At 50.4% G+C, this 25,439-nt stretch overlaps 3 protein-coding genes across 15 annotated transcripts in view; 2 read left to right on the top strand and 1 right to left on the bottom strand.

Annotated features, from left to right (window-relative positions):
- Positions 1–1,530: 1,530 nt before the first annotated feature.
- Positions 1,531–12,091, top strand: CARD9 (caspase recruitment domain family member 9). Of its 3 annotated transcripts, none has more exons than XM_074608899.1 (13): positions 1,531–1,767; positions 3,325–3,548; positions 4,656–4,793; positions 5,241–5,566; positions 5,968–6,147; positions 6,336–6,485; positions 6,970–7,095; positions 7,218–7,409; positions 7,971–8,012; positions 8,621–8,666; positions 9,907–9,977; positions 10,730–10,812; positions 11,708–12,087. In XM_074608899.1, exons 2-13 carry the CDS (start codon positions 3,365–3,367, stop codon positions 11,802–11,804), a joined length of 1,635 nt encoding a protein of 544 aa, XP_074465000.1. In that variant the 5' UTR covers positions 1,531–1,767; positions 3,325–3,364; the 3' UTR covers positions 11,805–12,087. The 3 variants fall into 3 exon arrangements, with proteins under 3 accessions (XP_074465000.1, XP_074464999.1, XP_074464998.1); XM_074608898.1 differs by having other exon boundaries at positions 1,570–1,767; positions 6,333–6,485; positions 11,708–12,091; XM_074608897.1 differs by having other exon boundaries at positions 1,581–1,767; positions 10,730–10,824; positions 11,708–12,086.
- On the top strand, positions 12,034–20,866 carry DNLZ (DNL-type zinc finger). 6 transcript variants are annotated; one of them, XR_012590060.1, is made up of 8 exons: positions 12,034–12,585; positions 12,879–13,018; positions 16,233–16,439; positions 16,979–17,126; positions 17,758–17,854; positions 18,119–18,195; positions 19,761–20,609; positions 20,698–20,866. XR_012590060.1 is itself a non-coding variant. In XM_074608901.1 (3 exons), the coding sequence occupies exons 1-3, from the start codon at positions 12,160–12,162 to the stop codon at positions 13,808–13,810; spliced, it is 738 nt and encodes a 245-aa protein (XP_074465002.1). In that variant the 5' UTR covers positions 12,083–12,159; the 3' UTR covers positions 13,811–13,918. The 6 variants fall into 6 exon arrangements, 1 of the variants encoding a protein (XP_074465002.1); XR_012590059.1 differs by lacking the exon at positions 17,758–17,854; XR_012590057.1 differs by having other exon boundaries at positions 19,761–20,866.
- Positions 19,150–25,439, bottom strand: part of GPSM1 (G protein signaling modulator 1) — an 81,906-nt gene continuing 75,616 nt past the window's right edge. For all 6 annotated transcript variants that reach the window (XM_074608894.1, XM_074608890.1, XM_074608892.1 and 3 more), the window contains 3 exons: positions 25,205–25,364; positions 21,806–22,014; positions 19,150–21,397 (listed from right to left, as the gene is read on the bottom strand). In XM_074608894.1, the coding sequence (XP_074464995.1) occupies positions 21,209–21,397; positions 21,806–22,014; positions 25,205–25,364 (558 nt within the window). In that variant the 3' untranslated portion in view covers positions 19,150–21,208. The remainder of the gene's footprint in view (positions 21,398–21,805; positions 22,015–25,204; positions 25,365–25,439) is intronic.

The raw sequence follows: 25,439 nt of genomic DNA, 5'->3' as shown, positions 1-25,439 counted from the left end.
GATTCTTCCACAGCCTGCCCCATACAGACATTAGCAAATCACTCAACAAAAACTTGTTTCTTCATTCATAAAACAGCCATTTCTGTCTTACAGAGAGGTGCAAAGCTAACTGAGTCAAAGCTGATAAAATCTAGTGGGAAGGTGCTGCAGAAAGGTTCATTCCCCTGCCCTGGCTGAGCTTCCCGAGAGTGTAGTGGTGACTTTAGAGCACTGTGAATTGCAACTCTTCTGCAAGGGCCCCTTAGGCAGAGCTGAGGTCGGGGGACAGCGGGTACCAATGTTGCTGTAATCGGGTGTCAAGACATTATGGAGCAAAAGGAATGATTTTGACATGGCTTTCGTCTTGCAGTTCACTCTGTTTTCCATAAGCCAGTATAGATAACATTTTTCCAAGATATTCAGATGTGGCAGAAGTACTGCCATATAGATCTGGGTGTGATTCACCACAGGCTGTTACTGTGAGGAACCGGGAGTAAATGTGATCTGTGCTAGAGCTCACACTTGATTTTTGTGTGAGCTTTGCAAATGTTACTCAAGAGATGCTCTTGTAAATCTTACTGCTTGTGGAAAAACTTTGTATAACTACAAGAAGAAGCTGTCTTTGTTCTGTTTCAGGATTAATCTGTTAATATAGAACAAAAATTCCTGGGGCTAGATTGGCCAGTCAGCAGACATTCTGATTATCTTCAGCAAGGGCATAGCTAGTAGAGGTACTGCATCTTTTTTTAGCATAAAGCTAATTTAATGCCTAATAAGAAGCACAGGCTTAAAGAATCTCTGAGCATCTCTGCCCCACTCTTAATGATAACATGGAGAAACTCTCCATAAACTTAGAAAGCAGAACAAAGAGTAGAGTGGGAAGCTAATGGGAAGATGTGTCATGCTGCCATGGTATCAGAGCGTCTCCAGACTTTTTTAAAACAGCCAGTTAGTGAGTTCTTGTTGCAGCTACAGTTCTAGGGCTGTGGGAAGGCGGGCAGGCAGTCAGAGGTATGATGTTGATGCTTAACATCATCACAATGCTGCTTGCTGTGCTGCTCCTTTAATTACCGTTAGAGCCACAGCCTGTAATTTGGGAATCGTGGGTTATGTTCCTTGCTTTGCCAAGACTTGACTCTCTTTCCCTCAGAATACTGAGTTGTCATAATTATGCTTGAAGCCTAAGGACATCCAAAATTAGAGGCATCATTATAGAAATAATCCTTTTCAGATGAACTCTAAACCAAGACAGTTCTTGCTGACAACTGCTTTTCTGTATAAAGATGTTAACAGCTGAAAGGCCGTTTGAAGAGCCTCTTTCTTCTACCTCTGTCTTGTTTTGTCCCCTGAAATCAGCTGGAGAGACCTATGCCTGTGACCTTCACTCTTTTTAGTCTTTCTCACCACTACACAAAGAAACTTTCTGGACTCTAGCTGGTACTAGGTTTGAAAACAAAGCCAAAATGAGTCTAAAATCAGACCGTATGTAATGCTGCTGACTCACAATGTGACTAATGTTTTTCTCCTCCCCCATCACCCATTCTGGCTTCCCCCTTTTTTTTTTTTTTTTCAGTCTTCCCCCCACTCCCCTTCCTTTTCCCGTCTGAGTGTAGCTGAGAAGTTTCCCCTTTTTTCTCAAACCAGTTTTGCTCCTGGAATGATCTTTACTCTAGCCAGAACATAAAGGGAAGCTGCATCCAAGGCAAGTTTTCTCACAGACAGGACACAGACGAGTGTTGCTAGACCAGGAGAGAGGAAACCAGGAGGCTTTTGACTGCGCAGGCTCAGGTTGGTCCATGTAATGCAGAATGGCTTATATTAACAGGGAAAAAAAAAGTATTTTACAGCTCTGAGGGAAGGATGTGGTGTTTATCAACAGGTGAATGCATTTCTTGTAACTTGCTGGGGCTGGTTTGATGTCAGACAGAGCAGAGCATTTTCTCCACGATAAGTAATGACTAGTTCTATGTCAGTCCAGCTCATTAAAGTTAACTGACAATGTAGTGTGTACCAATTATGTGCTGAAGATGTTTGGAGCCTCTCTGTGCTGGAACAGAAAAACAATGAAGGTTTGAGATGACCTTAGAGAGAGATGCAGTAAGATGGGTGTGAAATCCCAGCCCCTGTATAGCTGCTGAGGGTCAGAGCTCTGTTCCCACCCTCCCAGCCCCCAAACAAAACGACTGAAAACGTGAACACTGAGGTTTCTGTCAGCCTTCCTGAGCCACTGCAAATGGCAACGGCTACTGCAGTCAACTCATACGCGTGATATAAGCATAGTAATTAATGACTGGGGTTTCGGAAGGTACTCATTATGGAACAATCTGACCACAAAGGGGCAAACAAAAATAATGCTAGTTTCTTACTCAAAAGGCAAAGAAGCCTAGGTATGTAAGGGTTTTCTGCATCTGTTTACCTGCACGCTTTCAGGCTGAGAAGTAGTAGTTTTTCTGAGCCTGTGGTTAATAGCAGGCTCTTGTAGGGAAGCAGGTAACTAGTAACGTTGGAGTACAGCTGCTGCAGGGCAGCACTGCAGCAAGCTCCCACCAAACACACACACACAAGCACTTTTCATCAACGGGATTGCTTTTTTTTGTGGGTGTTACATTTAGTGTCTTTGTGGTCAGAGAGAACACAGGGATCTCTTGAATGCTGGGAGGTGGAGGAGGAAGAGTGAATTGTTCGTAAAGCAGAGGCAACAGCTAATTAGGAGAGCTTTAAAGATGTTTTCACTTCTTCAGAGGATTCTTAGTTTCAAATGGGAAAGTTGTGGTTTGACCTCAGCTTATCCTGTGTTGTGTTCTACCCTTTTTGTATTTTTTATGGGGAGTAAAGATTTAATTCTAAGCATAGCTGGGCATATGGAGAACCCGTAGTGCTGTCAGTGAGATCTGACAGCCCTTTTCTGGGGTATGCTGTTGGGAATCTAGAATTAGTTGGATTTTCCTCTATTTATGGCTCTTTCAATGACTTGCATATCACCGGTGGACCTGTTGCTAAATAGTTACACTTGCAGTGAGATCTGGGAGATGTTCAGCTGGTTGGAGGGAGGTCATCGAGTTTTGGTAACTTCAGTTTTCTCAGAATTTCATGCTAGCTCTCCTTTGTGTACGTGTCAGCAGCATTGGCACTAGCCTCTGTTCTTTCAGGTATGACTGTAGTGTACCACCGTGTTCTGCAGCTGATTTGCAAGCGCTGCGTTAAAGACTGCATGGGAGACGTGTTCCTGTATCTAAGACACACTTCCATTCTCAGTCTGTTAACATACTTGGTTTTACCACCACTCCCCACTACTCGAGGAGGCTTAGAGTCTGCTTGATTGTTTTCCGGTTTTATTTTTTCAAGACAGGACAACACTGCTCACTAGTACTTCTCACTCACCAACATGTTGGAAGAAGATAATGATGAGACATGTTGGAATGACCTGGAGAACTTCCGGGTGAAACTGATCTCTGTGATAGATCCTTCCCGTATAACACCCTATCTTCGCCAGTGCAAAGTGATCAGCCATGATGATGAGGAACAAGTTCTTAATGACCCCAGCCTGGTCATGCGCAAACGTAAGGCAGGTGGGTGAAGTGCAGCCATCGGCTCCGTAGATGCTCCCGTGCTCTGTCAGCTCTTGGGAGCAGATTGGAAGAGAGTGCTAACGGACTGGGCTTGGAGGAGAGCATCGCCTCTGTGATACCATCTGCCTGTGTTTAAACACAAACGCTGTAGGCACTGCTATGCAACGCCTTTCCCCAGCACGTCATTGTGGGGAGAGGAGGAATGGAGATGGCTCTATCAATGCATTCCCGAGCTGTGTAATGGGAGCACAGAGAGTGTGCGGCCTTTAGTGTTTTGGATGTCTAGATTAGCATAAGGGAGGGAGTTGCTTGGCTTTGACCCACAAGGCTATTCTTGTGCAATAATTTTGCAGGAGGTGGTTTCCAAGATTAATTCAGCATGCATTTGTCCCTTGTTCCTATCTTCTGGTGTTTGAGGGAACGCTGGCAGCGCATTCAGTAAGGTCTTCATGACTGTTCCTTACAGTCCTAGTCTTGTTCCAGAGAGAATGACAGAATTCATTATGCTATTAGTGCATCTTTTGGATTGGATTAACTCTTATTGATAAATTAATGAGTGTCATTGAAAAAAAAATTTATTTTCCCTGCTTTTCAGACTGGGAATCTGCACAACACACCCTGTTTGGTACAGAGTATTTCTAGACAAAGTAGGGAACTGAGCTCAAAGTCAAAAGCCTTTGGGAATCCAGGTTCTCTTAGGCTTGTCCCTACTGCCTCTCTAGTTATGCGCAGTCTTCTTACACTAGTGGGCCCTTTTTCCCATATTTGTCTCTGGTATTTGGAAGTGGAGCTTCAAGCACTGTTGTGGTGCTTTGTTTTAACTTACCTTTTCTGTAATTATCAGCAGGATAACATAAAGTGCTCTTCTGAGATCTGCTCTGTACACCCACGATAGTAGGAGCTAGGTACAACTGTTAAGTTTGAACTGTTCCTTCACAGTTAAAATACTTCTGTATAGTTACTGGGCAATTGGCTTGGGATTGGCTGGGGGATTTGATCCCAGGGACTTTAGTCTGCTTGAAAAGAAAGTGGAGCAATTTTTTGTTATGTGAGAAATAGGTAAAGAGATAAATAAATGAATAGAATATCCTGTTGCTATTATTTCAGGTGTTCTTCTGGACATTCTTCAGCGGACGGGACACAAGGGCTTTGAGGCATTTCTGGAGAGTCTTGAGCTTTATTATCCACAACTGTATAAGAAAATAACTGGCAAGGAGCCCAGCAGGGTTTTCTCTATGATTATAGGTAAAGTTTGTGTTCGGAAAAAAACAGCTCTTCGTTTGCTGTTGCTGTGTGAATTAAGCGGGGATTTACCTGCGCTAATGCCTCTCCCCGGCTTCGAGGAGCAGCTGGGAGTGTTCCCTGGCTTGCTCCCTGTGTGCTTCGGGAGGGTTCTGGCAAGAATGGCCCTGCTGCCTGGCATCACAGCCTGGAGCTGGGAGAGTGGAGGAGGAAGCAGAAGGATCAGTTCTTCCTTCTGCCTGTTCTGTCAGTGACACTGTGGTGTAGAAAGGCACAGAGCAGGGGAGAAACAGCGGGAATAATTCGATCACACGTGCCGTCAGGGTTTGCATGTGTGTGCGTGGCATGTGATGGTCCCGAGCTGCGGTGATAAGTGGGTGGGAACCTGTGCTGTACGTGTGTTCGGGGAGCAGACAGGACAGCGATGGCTGATGCCTGCCCACCAAACAGACACCGCAGGGGAATCTGGCCTGAGCCAGCTCCTGATGAATGAGATCATGAAGCTGCAGAGCACCATGCAGGAGGAGAGGCGGAAGGCCCAGGAGCTCACCATGTGGCTGCACACCAAAGAGGACACGATCAAAGAGATGTGGGTGAGGGACAGCCTGCTCCGCAAGCACCAAGAGCGGGCGCAGAAGATGAAGGAGGAGAGGGACAGCCTGAGCAAGGAGCTGCGGAAGTGCAAGGACGAGAACTACAACCTGGCAATGAGCTATGCCAAACAGAGTGAGGAGAAGAGCGCTGCCCTCATGAAGAACCGGGACCTGATCCTAGAGGTCAGAGTCACCCTTTTCTAAAGCTTCCTCCTCCTTACCTGATCCCTGGAAGGCTGTGCTGTGCACCAGGCTTGTCTTTGCCTGGGATGCTCTGGACCGGTTCAGCGTGAGGTTCTGTGGCATGTCTTGGTGATCCCTACCTCAGCCCAGTAGTATTATAAGTTATGCTGTGTAGAATTAACAGTCTTGCCCTAACTCAAGACTGGGCCCTCTCACAAGAGCGATGTGTTTTATCCATTTAGCACCCAGGCAGGACTCTGGTCCCCAGAGCACTGAGCATCCTGAGGAAAACAAAGCTGGGGAAGAGCCTGCCCCATGTTTCTCTCGGGAATGGCATGAGAACAGCTTTTGCAGGCCAGAGTTTTCTCTTTGTTATTGATGAGCTCTGAACCTTCTTGTAGATCGATCACTTGAAGCACAGGCTCATGAAGGCTGAGGATGACTGCAAACTGGAGCGTAAGCACACGATGAAACTGAAGCATGCCATAGAGCAGCGTCCAAGCCATGAGGTGATGTGGGAGATCCAGCAGGAGAAGGAGTTGCTCCTGGCCAAGAATCAGGAGCTGGAGAACACTCTCCAGGTTGGTGAGGTGGTTGAATATGGACTCCTGAGAGATGATTACTTGTAGCAGCCAGGGCAGCGATGGGGCTGCACTGAAGGTTGTGTGGGTTAGCTGTGGCCTGCTTCTCCTAAGTCAAATAGAGCATATAGGACTGTGGGAAGAGAGTACGGAGTTAGAGGAGTGCTGTACCTTTTTTTGTCCAGCAGGTTGCCAGGGAACAGAATTTGGAGAAGAGCCTCTCCAATGAGACTCTGGAGAATGACTGTAGCCAGATACTAGAAGAGCGCCGGGAGCTGATGAACACCATTTACAGCCTTCGCAAGGAGCTGCGGCAAGCCGAGGCGCTCCAAGAAAGAGTACGTGATGCATTGCAAATTCCTGCTGAGGGTCAGTGGGTAAGACAGGCAGATGAAGCACCTGCAACATCTTGCCTATGGAGCAGAGGAGCTGCTCGGCAGCAATCCTTGCGGCTCCTACTCTAGTGTCTGTGTTATAGTTTGTTAAAAAAAGGCACACCAATATATTAGCATTCTGTGTCTGTGGCATTAACTGTTACCTGTTAATGCCTATGTTAATTAACACTCCCTGCTTCGGCCTGGAGGGTAATGGGAGCTTTTATCATGATTGGCGGCTCAGGTACACATAAATCCATCATGTTAGCAGTGCTCCTAGTCATGTTGACCAACCTTTTGGTTGGCCTTGCTCCAGCTGGACAGTCTGGCTGAACTTTGACGTTGCATGGCGGTCTGGCCATAGCAATCTGTGGCACAGAGCAGAAGTGGTGAGAGCCTAGCTCAGGCTCTGCCCACAAGTAGGGTGCTTTTGACCTTGTCTCAACAGTATGCAGAGGAAAAGGAGATGCTTGAACTACAATGCACGTCTCTGAGGAAGGACTCCCAGATGTATAAAAAACGGATTGAAGCTGTGTTGCAGCAGATGGAGGAAGTGGCTTCAGAAAGAGACCAGGTGATGAAACTTTCCTCTTGGAGCTGCCGCTAATCCCCGCTTCACTGCTTGAAGTGGGCAGATACTGTAACCCTGAATGAACTGTTGTGTGACATGCCACAACATGTTGTCCCTTATGCCAGGCACTCCTGACCCGAGAACAGTTCTATACGCAGTACTCCAAGAGCCTGGTTGAGAGGGACGCTTACCGCAAGCAGATTCGGGAACTGGGGGAGCGATGTGATGAAATGCAACTGCAGCTCTTCCAAAAGGAGAGTCAGTTACTGGCTACTGAAGCCAAGCTGAAAAGGTTGGAGCTGGAGCTACCCACACCGGTATGTCTGTGGGGTTGTCATCTGTGCTGGGTTGGGAAGCTGAGTATAGGGCAGAGTGTGGCTGTTCGAGGCCGTTGCACCTAACCAGTTTGAATCCAGCAGGCCATGGCCATCTGCGTGGGTAACTATTTCCATGCAAATGCTGAATTTAGAAAAACGAGACACGTTATGGTTCCCGTTACCTCACCCTGGTTCCAGGCATGGATAAGCTGCACTGATGCAAGCTGAGGCCTTCTGTGTTTGTGTTTGGAGCATTTCCAAAGATGACAAGGGATCCTCAACCACCAAAGAGTGATCTCTATTTGGAGACCATATATAAGCCATTTGGATGAAATAGGAGCAAAGTGTAAGGGTGCTAAAGTTTCTGGAATGAAATTAGATATACAAGGGCAATTTTAATTAATGTGGAATCTTCTTTTGTTCCTCCAAGTGATCAGAGAGGAGTGTAGGAGGGAGGAAGACCACACTTCTCTGTTTTATGTAGCTTTGTCTCTTGTATATTCACTTACTACCACTTCCTTGTTTACGAGAAATGATTAATTTATGCTGGTTTTATTTCAGACCTCTGACCTGGACGATACCTCCTCCAGAGATTCCCAGGAAGTGAGTAGGGTGCCTCGTTTACCCTTTACCGTCTTCTGGGATGGTTTCAAATTCCTCACTTGTGCTCAGTTCCCTAAGTAATAGCAATTTTCAATCCATGGCTCAGGCTCATTTCAGTGATATCAAAAAGTACAGAGGCAGCAAAACAGGCCAGTGACGGAATCTCCCCGTGTCCTGAGATTTCTAAGTTATGGTGTTAGTCAGCAAGATTTGCTGAGTCTAAGAAAATCAGGGGAATTGAATTATTTTGAGTTGCTTCTGATTGTCTCTCTTGTGGGAAAACAGGCAAAAATAAGTCTTACCCCAGGGATATCTGTAGTAAAGTTTTCACTTAGTTCATAACTTCAGTGTGGAAGTGAATGTCACATTGTCTGAAGGCTAAAAGTATAAATGAGACCAAAGCAAATGGATCTACTAATGGGGGATAAATCCATGAGTAGATCTGTAACTTCTGGCTCAGTCTCCCATTTTGCTGACAGCAAGATGCACTAAGGAAAAGTCGGTTCTACACATGTCCTGTTTCTTATATTCCTCCATCTGATCCCAGCTACTGTGTGAGACAGAATAATGGTCAGTTCTCATGTTCTTGCTTTGTTTCTGTCCCATAGCTTACTCTTCATGGTCATCTAGATGAAGATACACAGCCGGCTAAAAGTAAGGCTTTTCTTGAGAGCACAGTCCAGTGTTTCAAAGGGACCAGAAAAGACATTCCTGAGTTTTAGTGAAAAATAGGTCGTCTGACTGGGGACTCAGTTCGTGAGAGATGCTTCTCAGTGAGGTGTGCTTGGCACTATGAGTAAAGACCTCTTTGAGATGACTCAGAATAGGTACCCATAAATCAAGGCTTTCTGACATACCACCATCCTTCTCACCTATAAAAAGGAGAACATGTCCCCAGATGCTGGGAACAGTGAATGCTTGTAAAGCTTTTTTGAGAGAAAAAGCTCCACGTGCTTTCTTTTTACTATATGGTCTCTGAAAGGGTCTTTCATACAGCTGAATGATTTGGGAAAAGTGGTATCATTAGACCATACTAGTACCTCGAGTCTTTTTTAGGCAATCTGTCTACTGAATTTGTCCAGGAAAAACCACCTGGTACCTGGTGCCTTTGAGAAATAGCTCCTGGTGCCTTTCCCCCCCGTCACCTCTTGCATTTATGTCAGAGCTGAGAACGGAACAAACATCCTTCCGCTTCAGCTGGACCACGTGGCATTCTCCAGGGATTTTCCCCTCCCCTCTTCCCTTTTGTGTTGCAGGCTATTTTCACAAGAGCAGAACTATGTAGTTAACGCTGTCACTGGTTCTGTTTCTGTGGCATCCCCAGTGGAAATGATTCAGCAGTGTGGAAAGGAATTAATAGGCTCCTCTAAGAACTTGAAATTCTCTTTCAAAACCTGCTGAGAAAGGAAGGAAACTAGCACAGCAGAAGTAGTTTTCTGGTTTGATCTCCTAGAAGATCTAAATGATCTTTTCATTGATTGAGCTGGGTGATTTTTCACAAAAGCTAAGTATGATTAACATGATTTCTCATGGTGACGTCTAACACGGTTTATTTTTTTTTTAATGACGCTAAGCAGAGGTGCTGCTTTGCAAATGTTCGTTTTGCTCCTGCATAAGCAGAAACTAAAAAGCTGCTGTATCTTTCTGAGCCTGGTGGGGAACTCCATCAGCCTCAGCAAGATTCAGGGTTCAAGTAAAATGGGAAGTGACTCGTGCATTGCTCACAGGACTGAATCCTGAACGTTTGGAGGCTTGGTTTCAGTTCTGCTGTTGGCTCTGTGTAGCGCTGGGCAGCTGTTACGCGACAGCTATTGCTGTTTGACAAACTGGTGGAGGGAGAAGTTACTTCGCAATGGCAACTATGACTAAAGCTGTGATTTTTTCCTTCTCTTAGAAGATTGCCCTGAAGGACAAAACGAGCAATTTAACCCTCAAGAGAGCAGTCTGCCTCCAAAGTCACCCAGTGTAAGAGAATCTCTGTGGGCTCTTCTTTACTATGACTGCGGTTTGTAACCTTTAATGTTCTTGTTAATGATGGATTTACCAGGTTTGAGAAGCATGTAAGCAGCTACTGCTTTTCCAAAATCTGAGCACTTTGTGCAAAATTCACCCTCCAAAAAGGGTAAGCTCTGAACAGCAGAACACTTATAGTGGTTATTTCTCCCATCTGTGCCTGTAAACTTTTTCTACTTACTTTCCGACCTTCGTGTCTGGGTATGGATGTTTTCCAGTTTAATTGTATGCAGTATTACTGTTGGTACAGGAAACAGAATCCCAGATTTACAAATAGGAGAGAATAAAGATGGTAAAACTGCGAAACAGATGTATTATCGTCCTGCACACGCAACAGTGGACAGCCCAGAAATGAACGTGCTGTACTTTGCTCTGCAGGCCCGAGCAGATGCAGGAAGCTGGCTGTGGACTGCTTTCCTGGAGGAGGGTTTTGATAGTAAACAGCTGTTCTGGTCATCTGAAGGCATAGGTTCCCATTTTTTTTCTCCTTCATTTAAATGAAAAATGATTCATTGCACAAACAGGTCTGAGAGGAGAAATGACCAAGCTTATCTGGGTGGTCTGCAGCCTTTTACCCTGCAGAGGCCAGATGCAGTACATCGGCCTCAAAACCCGCCTCCTTTGCAGAGCGGGTTTGCTCTGGTGCTAACATTGATCTGATCTTCAGAGGAATCCAGTTTGTATTTCTTTGGATTTTTTTCCAGTTCAAGGAATGTGGCTTAGCCAACGAGGAACTGGCAGAAAAGGAGCGGAGAAGGATGAAGGACTGCTTTGAGCGTTACCGAAGGTCAGGACTTCAGTAAGCAGGACTAATTTAGACATACCCGTGTGACTTAATTGATTAGCTTGTTGTATGTATTTCCTCTTTCCTGTCCATCCCCTGTCCCCAAGCTTGATTCATGGAGGGCATAAATTCATTACAGATCTTATCTTCAGAGGCTACGCTTGTAGCTGAACTGGTTGAGGCTCCAGCTTTAGTACCAGCGGTAGCCAAGTTAGCAGTGATCGCATTTGCTCTGGACCACGCAGATGGTTCTACAGCAGGGAGTGGAGGGCACTCTGAAAAATTGCTAGTTTAATAAATTTGATATATTTCTCCCATGCAAGTGAAATCTGTGTGACCTTCACTGTGTTTGACTGATGTACTGCTGACATTCAAGACCAAGCTCCCACGACTGTGAATGGGAGATTTCCACCCTCTGTCCTCTTCACATGCTCTTGTTTGAAGGCCTGTTTTCCAAATGCCTGGTGTCTTCACTGATCACTGCCTTTATGGAGCACGAGACCAATGAAAACCTTGTAAAACAGGGACCTTAGTTCTAGCATTAGATAGAAGTGCTCCTAATGGCACTGTAAACTGTTATTCTGATTGTTGACAATACTATTTTTATTAAAGAAAGGACTTTGGGTAGTATTTTCTGGCATCTTCAACTGGAGCATCAACAATACACCACACTTCAAGAAATCTAAGAATGTCTTCATCAATTTAGACGAATTCTCTTTACCCTATGAGTGCTGCCAGCATCAGCTTTGTTGGGGGTGTGAGTAAACCGTCACCTTGAGTTAAACACGAAGTGGATGGATACATACTGAACCTCCCCACTGAACTCCCCAAAGTGTTCAAATGCCACTTGTTTGCAGAAAATGTCTTCTAAAAATGAAACGTCTAGTCTTGTTTTCAGAAAAAGAGCCATGCGGAGGGTACCGAAGGACCGGCACCACGAGGCCGACTGGGAGAACACCACCGGCAGTGACAACACCGACACCGAAGGCTCCTGAGAGCGGCAGCCACCTGCACGGGGAACACCAGCCCGGTCTGGGGGCTGCTGTGCGTGTTTCTCTCTTAATGGACTCCTGAGATTGTAAAATCTGTCCAAACAAACATTTATCAGAAGTTAACGTTTGTAATGGGGCTATTTTCCCCTCATCCATCTCTCTCTTTAGATGTCCATCTCTCTCCCCTGACGTCCCCTCATCCGTCTCTCTCAGAAATGCAGTGATGTGAGAGGTGCACAGTGCACAAACGAAATAAACAGGATTTAAGGGCCCAAGGCCCTGGGGCTCTGTGCGCAGCGCTCGCTCCCTGCCCAACGAGGCCCAAGCTGAGCTTCTCTTAAGGCAGGGCCCTGGTCCAATGCCCCTGCGGAGGGGGAGGCCCTGCTCCTGCAGGGCTCCGGAGAACCCTCGGTCTGTGCAGGGAGGAGGCGGCCGGGTCCTATCGACCGACGGGCGGGAGGTGCGGCCCGGTTACCGGCCCCGGGCCTCCCGCGGCACGGTCGGCGGCTGCCCGCACCCGACATGGCCGCCGCCCTCACCTGACATGGCCGCCGCCGCCTCAGTGCCCGCCCCCCCACCGTGCGCCGTCGCCGTCGCCGTCGCCATGCAGCGCGCGGCGCGGCCGTTGCTGTGGGCCCTGCTCCGCGCCGCGCCTCCATGGCGGCCTCGCCGTCCCCCGCCCGCTCCGCCGCCCCGCTGCCCGCCGCCCCGCCGCCCGCTCTGCACCGCCGCCGCCTCGGGGCAGCCGCAGGCCGCGCACTACCGCCTGGTGTACACCTGCAAGGTGGGCGCCGGGGGGCGATGGCGGGGCGGCGGGGGAGGGCCGCGGCGGCGGCGGGCTGAGGGGAACGGCGCTTCCCAGAGACAAGGCCCCTGTGCGGACGGGCCTCCGCCGGGGTCCGGACCGTGCGCCCGTTAGTGCGGAGCTACACGGCGTCGTAACGCGAGTGCAGTAGACAGAGGTGAGGGAGGGGGAAAGAAACCTTTTAATCGGGTAAATAATTATTTTTTTTTCTTTTAAAAAGTAGAGAAGCTGCAGTTGCCGCCATCATGAAATCCGTTTTGTTTGCTCTGTAGGTCTGCCAGACCCGGTCAGCAAAAACCATTTCCAAGGCGGCCTACCATAAGGGGGTGGTGATCGTGACATGTCCCGGCTGCGGCAGCCACCACGTCATGGCCGACAACCTGGGCTGGTTCTCGGATCTGCAGGGGAAGAGGTGGGTGTGCGGCAGCGCTCGCTGCCGAGCCGCAACGGCGTCCTCCTGCACCCATACGTTACTTCTTCGATGCTTTGAAAATGACGTTCAGAGAAAATCAGAGTATTTGCTGGGTATAAGTCCGTTTCGTCCACTGTCTTAAAGCACACAAAGCTTTATAATCGCCTGTAATTTGACCATTGCTACCCAGGATCCAAATAAAACGCTGTAAAGCTGTGTGACACACAGGCATCCTTGTTGGTGCCAGCCTGTGAATTACTGCCTGTGGGCTGCTTCTGTGCTCCCTCAGGCTTTATCACATCGCTGCTAGGTTTCCCTCCCCAAGCATTTCAAACGTGCAGACCCATCCGATTTCTAACTTCCTGACATACCTTTAAAAATTTCTGTTTAGCCATAATTGCTAAATCATTGATGCTAATGGATGAAAATAGTCCCAGAAGGTTTGGGTGGTTTTATCTGCTTCCCAGGCTCTTTATGGAGAAATACTGTGGTAATGCTCGTGTGTGATTCACTGCGTAGAGTTAATTCTGAGAGCAACGCGTGAGGGAGCGAACCTGCGCTTGATTCTTAGGTCTGGCCTTTGCTGTGGTGTCACTGTTGGTTTTCAAATCACTGTTAAGGAATATCGAGGAAATCCTGGCAGCCAAAGGGGAGAAGGTGAGACGTGTGGCTGGTGAGGAAGCCTTGGAACTGCTTCTGGAAAGCTCGGCAGATACCGGGTCTCAAGGTCAGCTCGCAGAGGGAGAAAGCGGGGAAGTCCCCCCCGAGACTGGCGGCAAGGGACAGACCTGACAAGTGGGATTTGTGTCGTTCTACTGATGGCAAGAGAGACTCTTAACCTTTATTCCCTGATTTCAATGGGAAATTTCTCTGTTAAATAAACTCGGGCATTGGTCTTTCTCTGTTGTGTGTCTTTGTCTTGCATAATTTTGCCTTTGATCAAGCTAATGTTTTTAGAGATGGAGCGCCGATATTTTTCCTGCTACTTGTAGGCAAGTCTTGGTACTTCGGTAACGTCAGGAGCTTTGTTTTCTGCTGAGAGGGGAGCCAGTAGTTCTTTGTCCGTGTGCTTTGGAGTAGGGAGGTGCAGCTGCAGCTGGAGGTTTTAACGATGTCTCCTGGCCCAGGTGTAGCACAGCAGCAGTGGGTTCCAGGCCTGGTGGAGGTGTGTCCTGTGGGAGAGCAGCAATTGATACCACCTGAGGTGTGCCCCAACCCCCTGTGAGTTTGCAGAAGGGTCACATCACTACCTCTTACTGCAGTCACGTGCTGCTTTTTTCTTTCCCTTGCCATCTTCCAGAGTTTCACTCCTGTGCCGCTTCCATCAGGGCTGAAAGTCCTCTGTCTTGGTGAGTGATGGTGTGAGCTGCCCTGTGGGAGCATCAGCCCCTGCACTGGGGATGATGTGTCGGCGAGCGGTTCCCGGCGTTGGGGTTGTGCAGCTTCCTTGCTGGTGAGGGGGAGGCTGGGCGTGCAGGCAAAAGTAGTGTCTGTGAGGCGTGTTGGAGATAAGCAGGGCAGCTAGAAAGTTGTCTTGGAGTCACTTGACAGATATTGAGGTGCTTGTTAATGCCACTGCTGCACGTTAAGATCAGTTAGAAGAAAAATTAATTCAATACATTAAAAAGTAGGTATTTACCAGTAATTTACCATTACCATACCACCAGGTAGTGATGAATCAGGCAGTGAGGTGATCATATTGCACTTTGTCAGGGCTTACTTCCTCTGCCTGCACGAAAGTTTAACTTCTCTTGAGGTCCATTAGCCTGAAACACAGTGAAGTGTCTGCTTTCTTATGGTTTTAAATTTGCAATCAAAGAATAATTCAGGTTGGAAGAGACCTGTGGAGGTTTCTAGTTCAATGCTCTTGTTCAGAGGAGGATGCTCAGGGTCTTGTCTGGAGTATCTCTGAGGATGGAGATCCCACCTCTTTGGACCCTTGTTCTGGTATTTGACCAATCCCATAGTGAAAAAAACCCAACACCAAACTGAAATTTGCTGTGTTCCAGCTTGCACCCATTACCTGCTTTCCAAGCACTGCGCGCTTCTGAGGAGAGCCTGGCCCTCCGTGCTCCACACTCTCGTTAGCGAGCTACAGAAAGCACTTAGCCTTTGCGTCTCTGGCCTGAACAAACCCAGTTCTTTCAGCCAAGCATGTCCAGGTGATACGGTCCTTAATAAGCCAAGTATTCAAGGAGGGGATTGCATGTATTAATGAGCATTAATGAGTTTACTGTATTCATCTGAAGTGTTCATAGTAATTTTATACGTGTTGCAAGCATGGATCAGGGCGACAGGAAAGCAGTCATGTTTTCCTGTTGGTGTGTAAGTTCAGAGTGATGAAACAGTGTTGAGGGGCAGGAACTGCATCCGTCAGCCGACTTGTGCGTGTTCAGATCCTAGTGAAATACAGCTCTGGAACAACTAGATGCTAGAGTGATATGCGTATTTATTAATTAAGAAATTGCATCTCAGAGCATTGCTCTGTGCTCACCCTGTTGTGAGTTGCTGGCACATGTTATCATTCTGCTGGAAGAGTGGTTATTTTATTACCCTTTACCTGAAAATTAGCATTCGGCTTCCATTGTGCTAATGCCTTTGATGGAGTGGAACAGAGCAGCTGTTGCAGCATCTGTGTTGCCTTGGAAACAGTTCATTTACAACCTGACTTTTTTATACAGTTTCCTTACCTTTCTTACCTTTTACTGTGCCCCAGCTACAGAAAGGGGGTGATTGATAGTTTTGCTACAGTTTTTACTGTAACGCAGGAAAAGTCTGTCAGTGCTGGCTTTCATAGATTTTGGTGTTTGCTCAGTCCAGTGTCCTCTGCCACGAGGTGCTCTGGATGCAGGACAGCGTGCCTGCCTCTGCAGCACCCAGAGCGGAGGCTGGAGGGTGGTGTGGTTTTTGCTGCTGCTTTGAAGGTTCGGGCCAACATCATGGACAGAACAGGAGGCAGCGGATTACAGGGGGTGGGCAAATCCTCAGGCTCAGGCGCTGGTGTGGAGCACAGAGGCTGCAGTACCCAACGGTGCAGGAAATCGGTGCTTCTCGTGACAAAACATTGTGGGGCTTTCAGCTGGAAGGGTAGAGGGTTGCAGTTATGTGAGGGAATTTGCATGTAATGTGGAAGGTTTTGCTGATGCTTTGCAGGTGAAAAAGAATTTTGTGCTCCCTTTTGAAGGGCTTTTTCTTGAAAAATGTTGTGTCACAGGGAAGTGTGTCTGTTCTTGAAAAAGGAGAGCGGTGAGCACGCTTTGTCTAGGAGGAGCCCAGCAGACGGTGTTTGAGCCAAAGACAAAGGAGCAGGGAGAAGCAGCCTTTCTCCTGAACTGGAGGTGTGGCAAGATGGGGAAGAAGGTGCGGTGAAGGCCTGGTGCAGCAGAGCAGAGGAGAGCCACTGAAAGTGCAGCTGACCGGGGTAAGCCTTTGCGGCACAGAGGAGCGGTAGCAATTTCAAGAGGCGGGGGGGGCAAAGCAGGATGGGTGGCAAACATAAAGCTGTTTGCATGTTCCTTAAAGCATTTCACTGTGGCTGTTAAGGGAGGGATCCCGTTTCTGAATCCTGGCCCATGAGAGCTTTTCTGCAAAATGGCAAATACTTTGCCACTTGTTTTCTGCCTCTTTGAGCAAATCCTCCTCTTGTAGTGCAGCCAAATGCCGGTGTTGCTCTGGCCGGTGTGGGACTCTGATGGGTCACGTCTGTCAGCTGCAGGGTTACTGGTGTTCTGGCCCGTGCTCAGCAGGAAGGCAGCGGGGTTTGGTGCAGGTGGGTGAGAGGGGGGGCCCTGAGGGGCTGGGAAGCGAGTGGTGATGGGACTCACTGAGGGCAGGCCTTTGCGCAGGCCCACACAAGAGGCAGGCTGGGGTGCAGAGGGCCATTTGCTGGGGCCACCTGACATAACACCTGCTGCTTTTTTTGCTACCAACATGCATGAATGTGTCGTGTGTGCTGTGCAGGGCCGTGCTTCCTGCTGCCTTACACAGAGACAGCAGTTCTAAACCCCACCGTGCCTGGATGTGCTGTGGAGGGCTCAGCTGTACCGAGGATCCACTTGGGAGCCTCTCCGGGGGATTTGCCTGCGGCACTGAAGTGGCCATTGGACAGGTATGTTTCTTTTCTCGTCGCATCGGTGCAGGCAGTGAGGAGGGGCACAGGGATCTGTGAAATGAATCACCACTTATTTGTGCTCCTTGCATAGGGTCTAACATAGGTGGGTTCTGGGCCTCCAGGTCCTACTGCAGGGTAGGCAGCGCGGCACAGTGAGCCCGCCACTCAAAACCCTGCACGCATCTGTCGCCACTGTGTCCCTGGGCTGGGCTGTTCAGTGCGGGGGTGGGCCTGCCTTACTGCAAAGCTGTGCAGGAGTTAACTTAGCCCACAGCTGTGTCCTGGCCTCGCGGGGTCCCTGGAGATTGCTATGGAGAGAGCTGCCCAAAGCTGTCCAACTCCAGGCTGAAATTTACAGTGCCTGGGTGCTCCGGGCCAGCGTATCCCTCCTGCAGGCTGAGAGCCTCTCTGGCCAGATGAAGATCAATGATGGCTGGAGCAGTAACAGCACGAGGCTCTGGGGAGGGTTGAGGTAAGTGCGGAGACTCAGCCCTGACGTGACTTGGCAGATGAGCAATACAAAAAGCCCCGTGGGCCTGACATCAGCCCTGCCTCCCGAGTGCCTCTCAGGGCACGTGTACAGCTGAGTAGGAGAGAGCAGTGCCTTGTGTTTCTGCTGGTTTTGTAGAGTTCCTCGTCACCTCCAGCCCTGCACCGGGGACAGCACCTTGCTCTGCGGCAACTCTGCACTTCACAGCTGCTGCAGCAGCGCTCCGTGCCAAACAGTAAGCAGGTCCATTAGTTCTACGCAGGCCCTGGCAATCCCGCGTCTATCCGGCGGGTGTCAGCATCAGAGAGCACATCGCTACGTGAGATGAAGCTCTGCGGGCCCGGGCGCCTTGGGAGCGGGGAGGACTGGCCTTGGACAGCCTGGCCAGCACACTGCTGTCTCTGCTGCTGCAGGGTACAGGGGAGCAGCAGCCATTGCAGGCTGTGAGTTGGTTTGGTGATTCCCTCCTGCTCACAGGGGCTCTTCTTCTGTTTGGTAGGTGCCCTGAGCGAGAGAACATTTACTGGACAGCATGTGCTCCCTTCTCCAGCTGCTAAGGACAGCGAGAGACCACGGGTGAGACCCCTCTCATGCACTCACAGTGATTTCACCTGTTCCTGGGAATACAAGGCCCTATCCTTTGCACACCTGGGGGCCTGGTTCTGTCCCCAAATCACACAGAGGCTTCTAGCACAGGGCTTCTTGTGTTCAGGCACCAAGAGGCATGAGAATGCCTGATGAGAACAAGCTGGTGGCTCTTCATTAGTCTTTGATCTTTGACTGGCAGTGGCCAGCACAAGTTAGCCAGGCGTGGGAAGACCAGCTGTGACTTGGCTTTATTCTCACACAGCTCAGGATCCAAAATCTGCTACTCTCAGGCCCACTTTCTAGCAAAGTCTAAGGGCCTGCTCATGCCTGCTGTGTTGGAATGAGCTAGGGCTGCTGCCTGCTGCTTTGTGAGTGTCTTTGGTAAGGGCTGATGCCAGGGCTTTGAACAGCACTCGCTGCCCTTTTCCTCTGGTAGCTGCTGCCAGGGAAACAAGACACAGCTTTTGGGCCAGGCGCCGAGAAGGCACCGAGACAGGGCTGAGCCGGAGTCCCAGGCCTGAAAGGAAAGGCTCAGCCGCGTTCCTAGAGGAGGGCTCACACCGACTGAGAAGAGCCAGTCCTTTCTCTGCCACTGCAGGGCTGTGTCTGCCCTGTCATCCTGGTGACTTCGGGGCTTGGGACAATGCTCTGGACAGGGAATGCTCAGGGCTTTGTGTCTCCTGCCACAGCCGCACAGTCAGATCGATGCTGTGCGTTCAAGGCAGACAGGGCTGGGGATGGTGCTGCTGCCTAAGAGACCAGTGTGCTCTTAATGTAAAGGGATGTATAGGGGAGTGCATACACCCTTTTCTTACACACAGCAGTGTCTGTCACAAGAGCCCACCACCCACCCCCAACCCCATTCCAAAGGGCCAGCATTAGCTCTGCTATCAGCAAAGCAGCCAAGCTGGCCAAGAAATAATGGAAATGAATTTTTGTCACTGAAGCTTAGACACAAATATTTATTAAGCACAACCCCCCCTCTTCCCCTTGAGCTGTATTCATTTCTAATATATTAATTCATTTGGCAGATTATTTTTTAGAAAAAAAAGTACCTGTGGGTTGGAAAGTCCCCATTAAAATGACATTAGCAAATGCACATGTAAAAAATAAATAAGCTTGTACATTCAAGTATATGGCAAATAATTAACACCTTTGAAAGCTTAACGGTCAGATTCCAGTTCACCACCTGGCTGAGAGCTGCACAGGCCCAAGCCTGCAGCTGGTCAAGTCGTCATCATCTTCAATGTTTTCCTCCTCTTTAAAAATGCAAGGTGGGTCGGTATGTGGGTGGCTGGGCAGGTCTCCTCTCCCTTCTCTAGAGCCCTGGGCAGCCCCAGGGAGGACCAAGCCTCGGCCGAGCCATCCATGCAGCAGTGTAGCCGGTGAGTGCTCCCTGGTAGCAGGTGAAATGCAGCTACCCCTCCACATGGTCAGTGCAGGCAGGTTAAATGCCCGATGAGCAGCATCACTGGTCTAAAACTCTTACTGCTGGTTGGAAACGTTTCCATCAAATGTACGTCAAATAGAAAGTGCCGATTTGTTCTCTACAGGAACATACCTGCTTTGGCAGAACTCATTAACTGGAGTTTCTGAAGTCCAAGGTAGCCTGTCTGGTCAAGCAAATTAAAAATACTCCACCTCCTGAAGTTAGATGCCTGCTCCCCTCTTCCCTGGGCTTGCTTTTCCAGCTGTTCCAAAAGGGTAAGGAATGGAAGTAAATGTAGACCCTTGCGCTTGCGTGGGGGGTGGAACTGACTTCCCAGCCAGCACCCCAGCGTGCATCTCTCGTGAGGCTCCATTTATTGAAGACAGATTGTGGAAAACCAGAGGGCCTTGCCGAGAGCAGCTCTGCCGGGGCCCGCAGGGACGGGGAGAAGCTCGGCACTGATTTGGGGAGGAACAAGGGAAGGCAAGCGCTACTGGACACAAAAGGTTGCTCTCCTGACAAGCCGTGGACAGAACACTTTGCTGGCCCTGGAAGCAGGTCATTGCCAAATGAAGGCTTCTGCCTCGCGGCACACTCACCCCACACAGGACAATCCTGCAAGAGACTTCTGGCTCAGCGGCACCGGAGGCGATGAGTTGCCCACGTTGTGCTGAAACAGACGGGCAGAGATTTCCTTCCTCCCTTCCCAGGCACAGGCCCCTGTCTCGGGGCTGCAGTTCGGGCTGCACAGCTGGCAGCTGCCTTTCAGGCTTTGTCCCAGGCTGAAGCTGCTCTTTGCTGGACGGCTGTTCTCCAGAGGTAACCAAATTCCACTAAAGCTCGGGACGAGCGAGGCCTTGCTCCTGCTCAGAAGGTCCCAGTACAGCTCTGCACAGGACTGCGGCTGGAGAAGCAGAGGGGGTGTCGCGGGGCTCACTGCAGAGTCCTCAGCAAACCTAAAATAAACTTACGGGTGTGTGGGACCATGACTGCAGCTGGGGCAGGGGTGAGGTCTGAAAGGACCGGTGCAGCCTCTGATTTGGGCTCACTTCCTCCTGTAGAAAGAACAAAGCTGAGCAAGATGTTCCAGGGAAGGACCCAGAGGAATTTGTGTCACCTCGTCAGGCAGGCAAAACAGGAGGACTTCAAAATGGAAAAGGTGCTCTCTTCCCTTCCCTCATTAATTAAAAGTGTTGTGGAAATAAAAGACATCAAGGCTGGAGTTAATTACCCACTCTGCGCTTCTCCTTTGGCTGACAGGATTCTTCCTGTTCCTGGATTTTTAGGTGATAAGCAAAGGGGCTGCCAAAGTCTTCTTCCCTCGTGCTGTGTCCAGTGTTACAGTGGCCATGTGTCCTAAGAAACCCCCTTGTTTAAAAACCATCACCCATCTCGTGGGCCTTCCTGTAACGCTGCCTCTGCAGCGCAGCCCGGTGCAACACAGCGGAGGGGCAGTTCCTGGGAGAAGTCTGTGGTAGCGCAGGAGCGCTTGGGTTTGAAACCACCTACACTTTTTTCTTCTTAAAAAACAAAATGAAACCAAAACAACCCCCCCAAAACAAACCCCAGTTCTTAGCTGGAACCAGGCTTCTGCTGCTCCTCTGCTGCCTCCTCCTGGGCTGAGGCCAAATCTACTCGCTGCTCGTCCATGCGTTTGGCCTGGACGCGCTGGATGAGGCTGAAAAAGTCTTCGTCTGGCATCGTAGGGCCACGGGGAATGGAGTCTGGTGGTGCACAGCGCTGGTCGTCTATTCTGGAGGACTGCCCAGGGAGGAGAACAGGCATTAGGGCTGGGAGCAGCGCCCAGGAGGTGTCCACTCTGCCTGTCCCGGGGTGCAGGGCAGTGGGACCAGCAATGCTGCACCCTGCTGTGGGCTCCAGCGTAAGGGAAGAGCAGTGACCCAGCCCAGGGAGTAGGCACCGCGTGGAAGGTGGCTGCTCCAGCCACCTGCTCACAGCCCTCAGTACAGGGTAAAAAGAAGGACCTGGAGGCAAAGGCAAGTACCTGCCTGGGTGCCCAGGGCTGCGGGGGGGTGGCTGCTGGCCACAGCCCCTCCCAGCAGGGCAGGTGGGATGAGGAGACGGCATTTGCCTGTTGGGGAGAAACTATCCCCCACACAGCACAGTCCCCCCTCCAGCTCAGCAGCCCACCCAGCCCCACTCCGGTACCTGACACTTCATGAGCATGTTGAAGAACTCATCCCCGGGCTCCTGGGCGTCCCCCTCCACACGCAGGTGCCCCAGGTTGTTGTGTGTTATCCGGAGGCCTGGCAGGTTGCCCACGTTGGCCCGCTGGTCATCCAGCCGTCTGCTCTGGGAGCTGGCGATGAGATCGAAGAACTCCTCCGTCTGCGGAGACGCCATTAGGGAGGACTGTGCTGCGAGTGGGGAGAGGGGCACACGCCAGGGTCACAGCTCTGCCTGCTCATGCCTGAGCTGCAGCTCCGCTGTGTGCAGAAAACCCAAATCCTCGTCACCAAACTGCTGTTCAACCACCCGGGCTGCAGCCGAGCCTTACACAGTCCCCTGAGGGACAGGGGCTGAGGTAGGATGCTGCCTTCTTATGTGACTGACAGCATCTCCTGCCACCCTGCACGGGGGAGCAGGAACAACGTGAAACCAACAAGTGTTACGGGGAGCAAAACCCACTGCCCCATCTCGCAACCACTCGCTCCCTTTTCTGAAGGCCGGTGCTATCGCACAGCCCTTGGTACCCGCCTCCCAAAAAGGCCTTGGGCTGCATCCCTGGAGCTGCCCTGCACGAAGGGCGAGCAGGGCCGGCTGCGAGGAGCCTGCCTGCACGCAGCTCCCAGCCCAGCAGCCTTTAGCGGGACCCTCTGCGCTGCCTTCCCTAGGGGAAGCAGAAAAGCTCCGGTTCAGCAGAGCTGCGGTTTCCATGTCCAGGTGTCCCCCAAGGGCTGTCCCCGCTGCCTCCAGCACGCTCCCTGGCCAAAAACTTCTCAAACGAACACATCCAATTTATGGGGCTGGGCTGTGAAAACAGCGCGGTACAGTACACTCCCGAGCTCGCCTCCCGCAACCAGCCTGCACAAACCTGTCAGGCAGCAAAGGGGGAAAGGAGGTGCCTTGGCAGGGTAAAGAGCCTCACGTACTCATCTCCTGCTGCTGGAGCTCCCACGAGGGGTCCCTGCTATTCACTGCGCTTCAGTCAGCTCCTGGAGGACACCAAAGCTGCCGCCTCGGCCCAGAAGATCCACTTCCCCGACATTAATCGCTGCCTGTGAGTGATCCCTGTTGTTTCCAGCACAACTACAGGCAGCTTCCACTGCTGCTTCCACTCTGGTTTCCACCTTGAGCCAAGAGGTGCCACTGCACAAGGGCCAACCCGCACCGTGCTCAGGGCACGGCGCTGGGCACACACCGGTGATTGCAGGTGAGCACAGAGTTCCTGAGCACGTGTTTGGCTCGGTGACGGGCACCCTGCACGGTCCCAAGGGCCGGGTATAATTACAGGCAGGAAATCAGCCTGGCAGCGCCACACACCTGGTGGCACACCCTTCCCCAGCCCCGCAAAAGCCCGGCCTCTTTGGGCCAGCTCAAGCAGAGGCACTGCCGGGGAGAGCCCTGCAGACGCTCCGGCCGTCAGGAGCTGCAGGACCTGCGTCACAGCACGCGCGGCAAAAACACTCGTGGGCTCTGGTTCTTCTCATCCCGCGGAGCGGAGCCAGCCCGGGCTCACTCTGCCGGGAGAGAGCTGGCACGAACTGGCAGCAGGGGGTCCCGCTCCAGAACCTATACATATAATCTATGCTAACCTATACATACCATCTACACTCTGTAAACCCTTGGGGGGAGTATCCTGCCCAGACACCCAACATGCCTGGTGCTTTCTAGCCACGGGGGAGCACTGGAGGAGCCCTTGGGCCCTGTACAGCCAGAGCACAGCTGTGCACAGGCGGTGTCCCCAGCCTTGGCACGCCTGCTCCGGGTGGCACCGCGTTGGCTGGCACGGGACAAAGGGAGGATTGTCAGACACAGCACACGAGCAATGCCGGGACCTCGGCAAAGCGAGCGAGTCACCCCCCAGCCCTGGAAACGCCTCTCGGGCAGCGCTCAATGGAAAGAGCCTCTTGGCTCCTGGCAGCTGCCGGGCAGTGAAACGCTCCCAAACAACAGACACTGCGCTTGGGACAGGGACAAGCAAAAGAAAACCGTAAGAAATCCGGCCCAGTTGGTGTTACTGTGCCCCGAGGCTCCCAACACGACGTGCTCTTTTTAGAGCCCCAGCTCATGCGTTTCTGCAACTCCACAAAAATCTCAGCACTGACACAAAGACGAGTTTCTTCCACTTCAGCTCACAACGAAACCTTGAAAATAACATGTCTGAAAGGCTCAGAGACCAAACGAGAGCTGAACAGAACGTGTGCCTACTTGTACATTCTTTATAAAGCTTCGTATTTTAAACCCAGTCTCCTAAATTACACAGTTGTTACAGCCAAATGCACTTCTGTATCAGAAACGTGTATCTTGAAAAAGTGATGCTCATTTCCACCCTATTTTTAGAAGATAAAAACCTGCTCGTGTCACAGCCAACCTGCCTTCCTGCCACAGCCTGACCTTCTCCGTGCAGCTTTGCTCTCGCTGCCACTTCATCCCCTGCTCCTGGCACCTACTTCTCCGAGCAGTCTTGTGCTGCAGCTCTTGCCGCACTCGGAGGGACGTCAGCGGTCTCCTCCCCTCCTGTTTGTACTTCATTCATTTGGAAAGCGATAAACAAACCCATCCGTTCAAATGAAGTGTTTGGAGCCCTTTGTGATGGTGCTTAAGTGTGAAAGTGTGACCTGCACATTTTAGTGCTTCTCTCCAGCTTGGTTTAAACAAAGGACCTCAACGTTGTATCATAAAAAAAGACATGAAACTGTAGTATAAACACAGACCTGACCTGCCTTTCCTGTCCCGTCTATTTGTCAGACAGCTTCCTCGATTTATCCCTGTTCCTCCTACGGGTGAGCTGTCAGCCTGCTGGACCTTCCTAGTGTTTATCCATCCTTCTGGCTTCTCTGCTTTTCCACATCACCTATCGCCACAGCATCCAACAACTGTACAAGATCCAGAAGTTTTTCCTCCACGGCAATGCTATGAGAAAAACTGTCAATACTTCAACTTGCCTGTGAAACCCACCCCAGGCCTCCGCGTGCCCCCGCTCTCCAGGCTCTCACAAGGCTCCCTCAGTAACAACCATCAGCATCTTCCTCCTGGAGATGCTGCCAGAGACAGAACTCCTCGTGCCAACCTCACTGTTCAGAAACCAAGACCTTCTAAAGATCCATACTGAAAAAATCCAAGTATATTTTGCATTTCTCTTGCTAATTTACTCTCTAAGCCTCAGTTCACATTCTCCAGCCTTTCCCTCAGCAACCATTAACATAAGAATGTTTCTTCCTTTCTTAAATAATGACAGAGATTGCCAAAGAACTGCTGAATTCAGAGAACTGAGGCTTGGGGAAAACATCACAAGGTTCCCAGTAAAAGCATGACAGCTGGCCACACCACGGGAGCAGCATCACTCCCATAGTAACACTGACTTATAAACGCGTCGGTGCTTACATATCCGTTCTTCCAAGGCAGGGACCGGCGTGGCAGCTGCCTCTGCAGCCTCCGATGGGCATTCTTCCAAGGGGCAGCGCTGATCATCCATCCGGTTGCTCTGGAACTTGCTCAGCAGGTCAAAGAAGCATTCCTCATCCGAAGGGGTCCGGTTGATTTTCTGGAAAGACAGTGAAATACAGAAGAGAGTCAGAACACCCCAAATAGCTCTGGCGTGGCCTCGGCAATGCGTCTC

The sequence above is a fragment of the Larus michahellis genome, chromosome 15 (genome assembly GCF_964199755.1).
Source record: "Larus michahellis chromosome 15, bLarMic1.1, whole genome shotgun sequence".
In the NCBI taxonomy this organism is placed as follows: Eukaryota; Metazoa; Chordata; class Aves; order Charadriiformes; family Laridae; genus Larus; species Larus michahellis.
The sequence above is the reverse complement of the archived record's forward strand: the minus strand, read 5'-3'. Positions and strand labels throughout refer to the sequence as shown.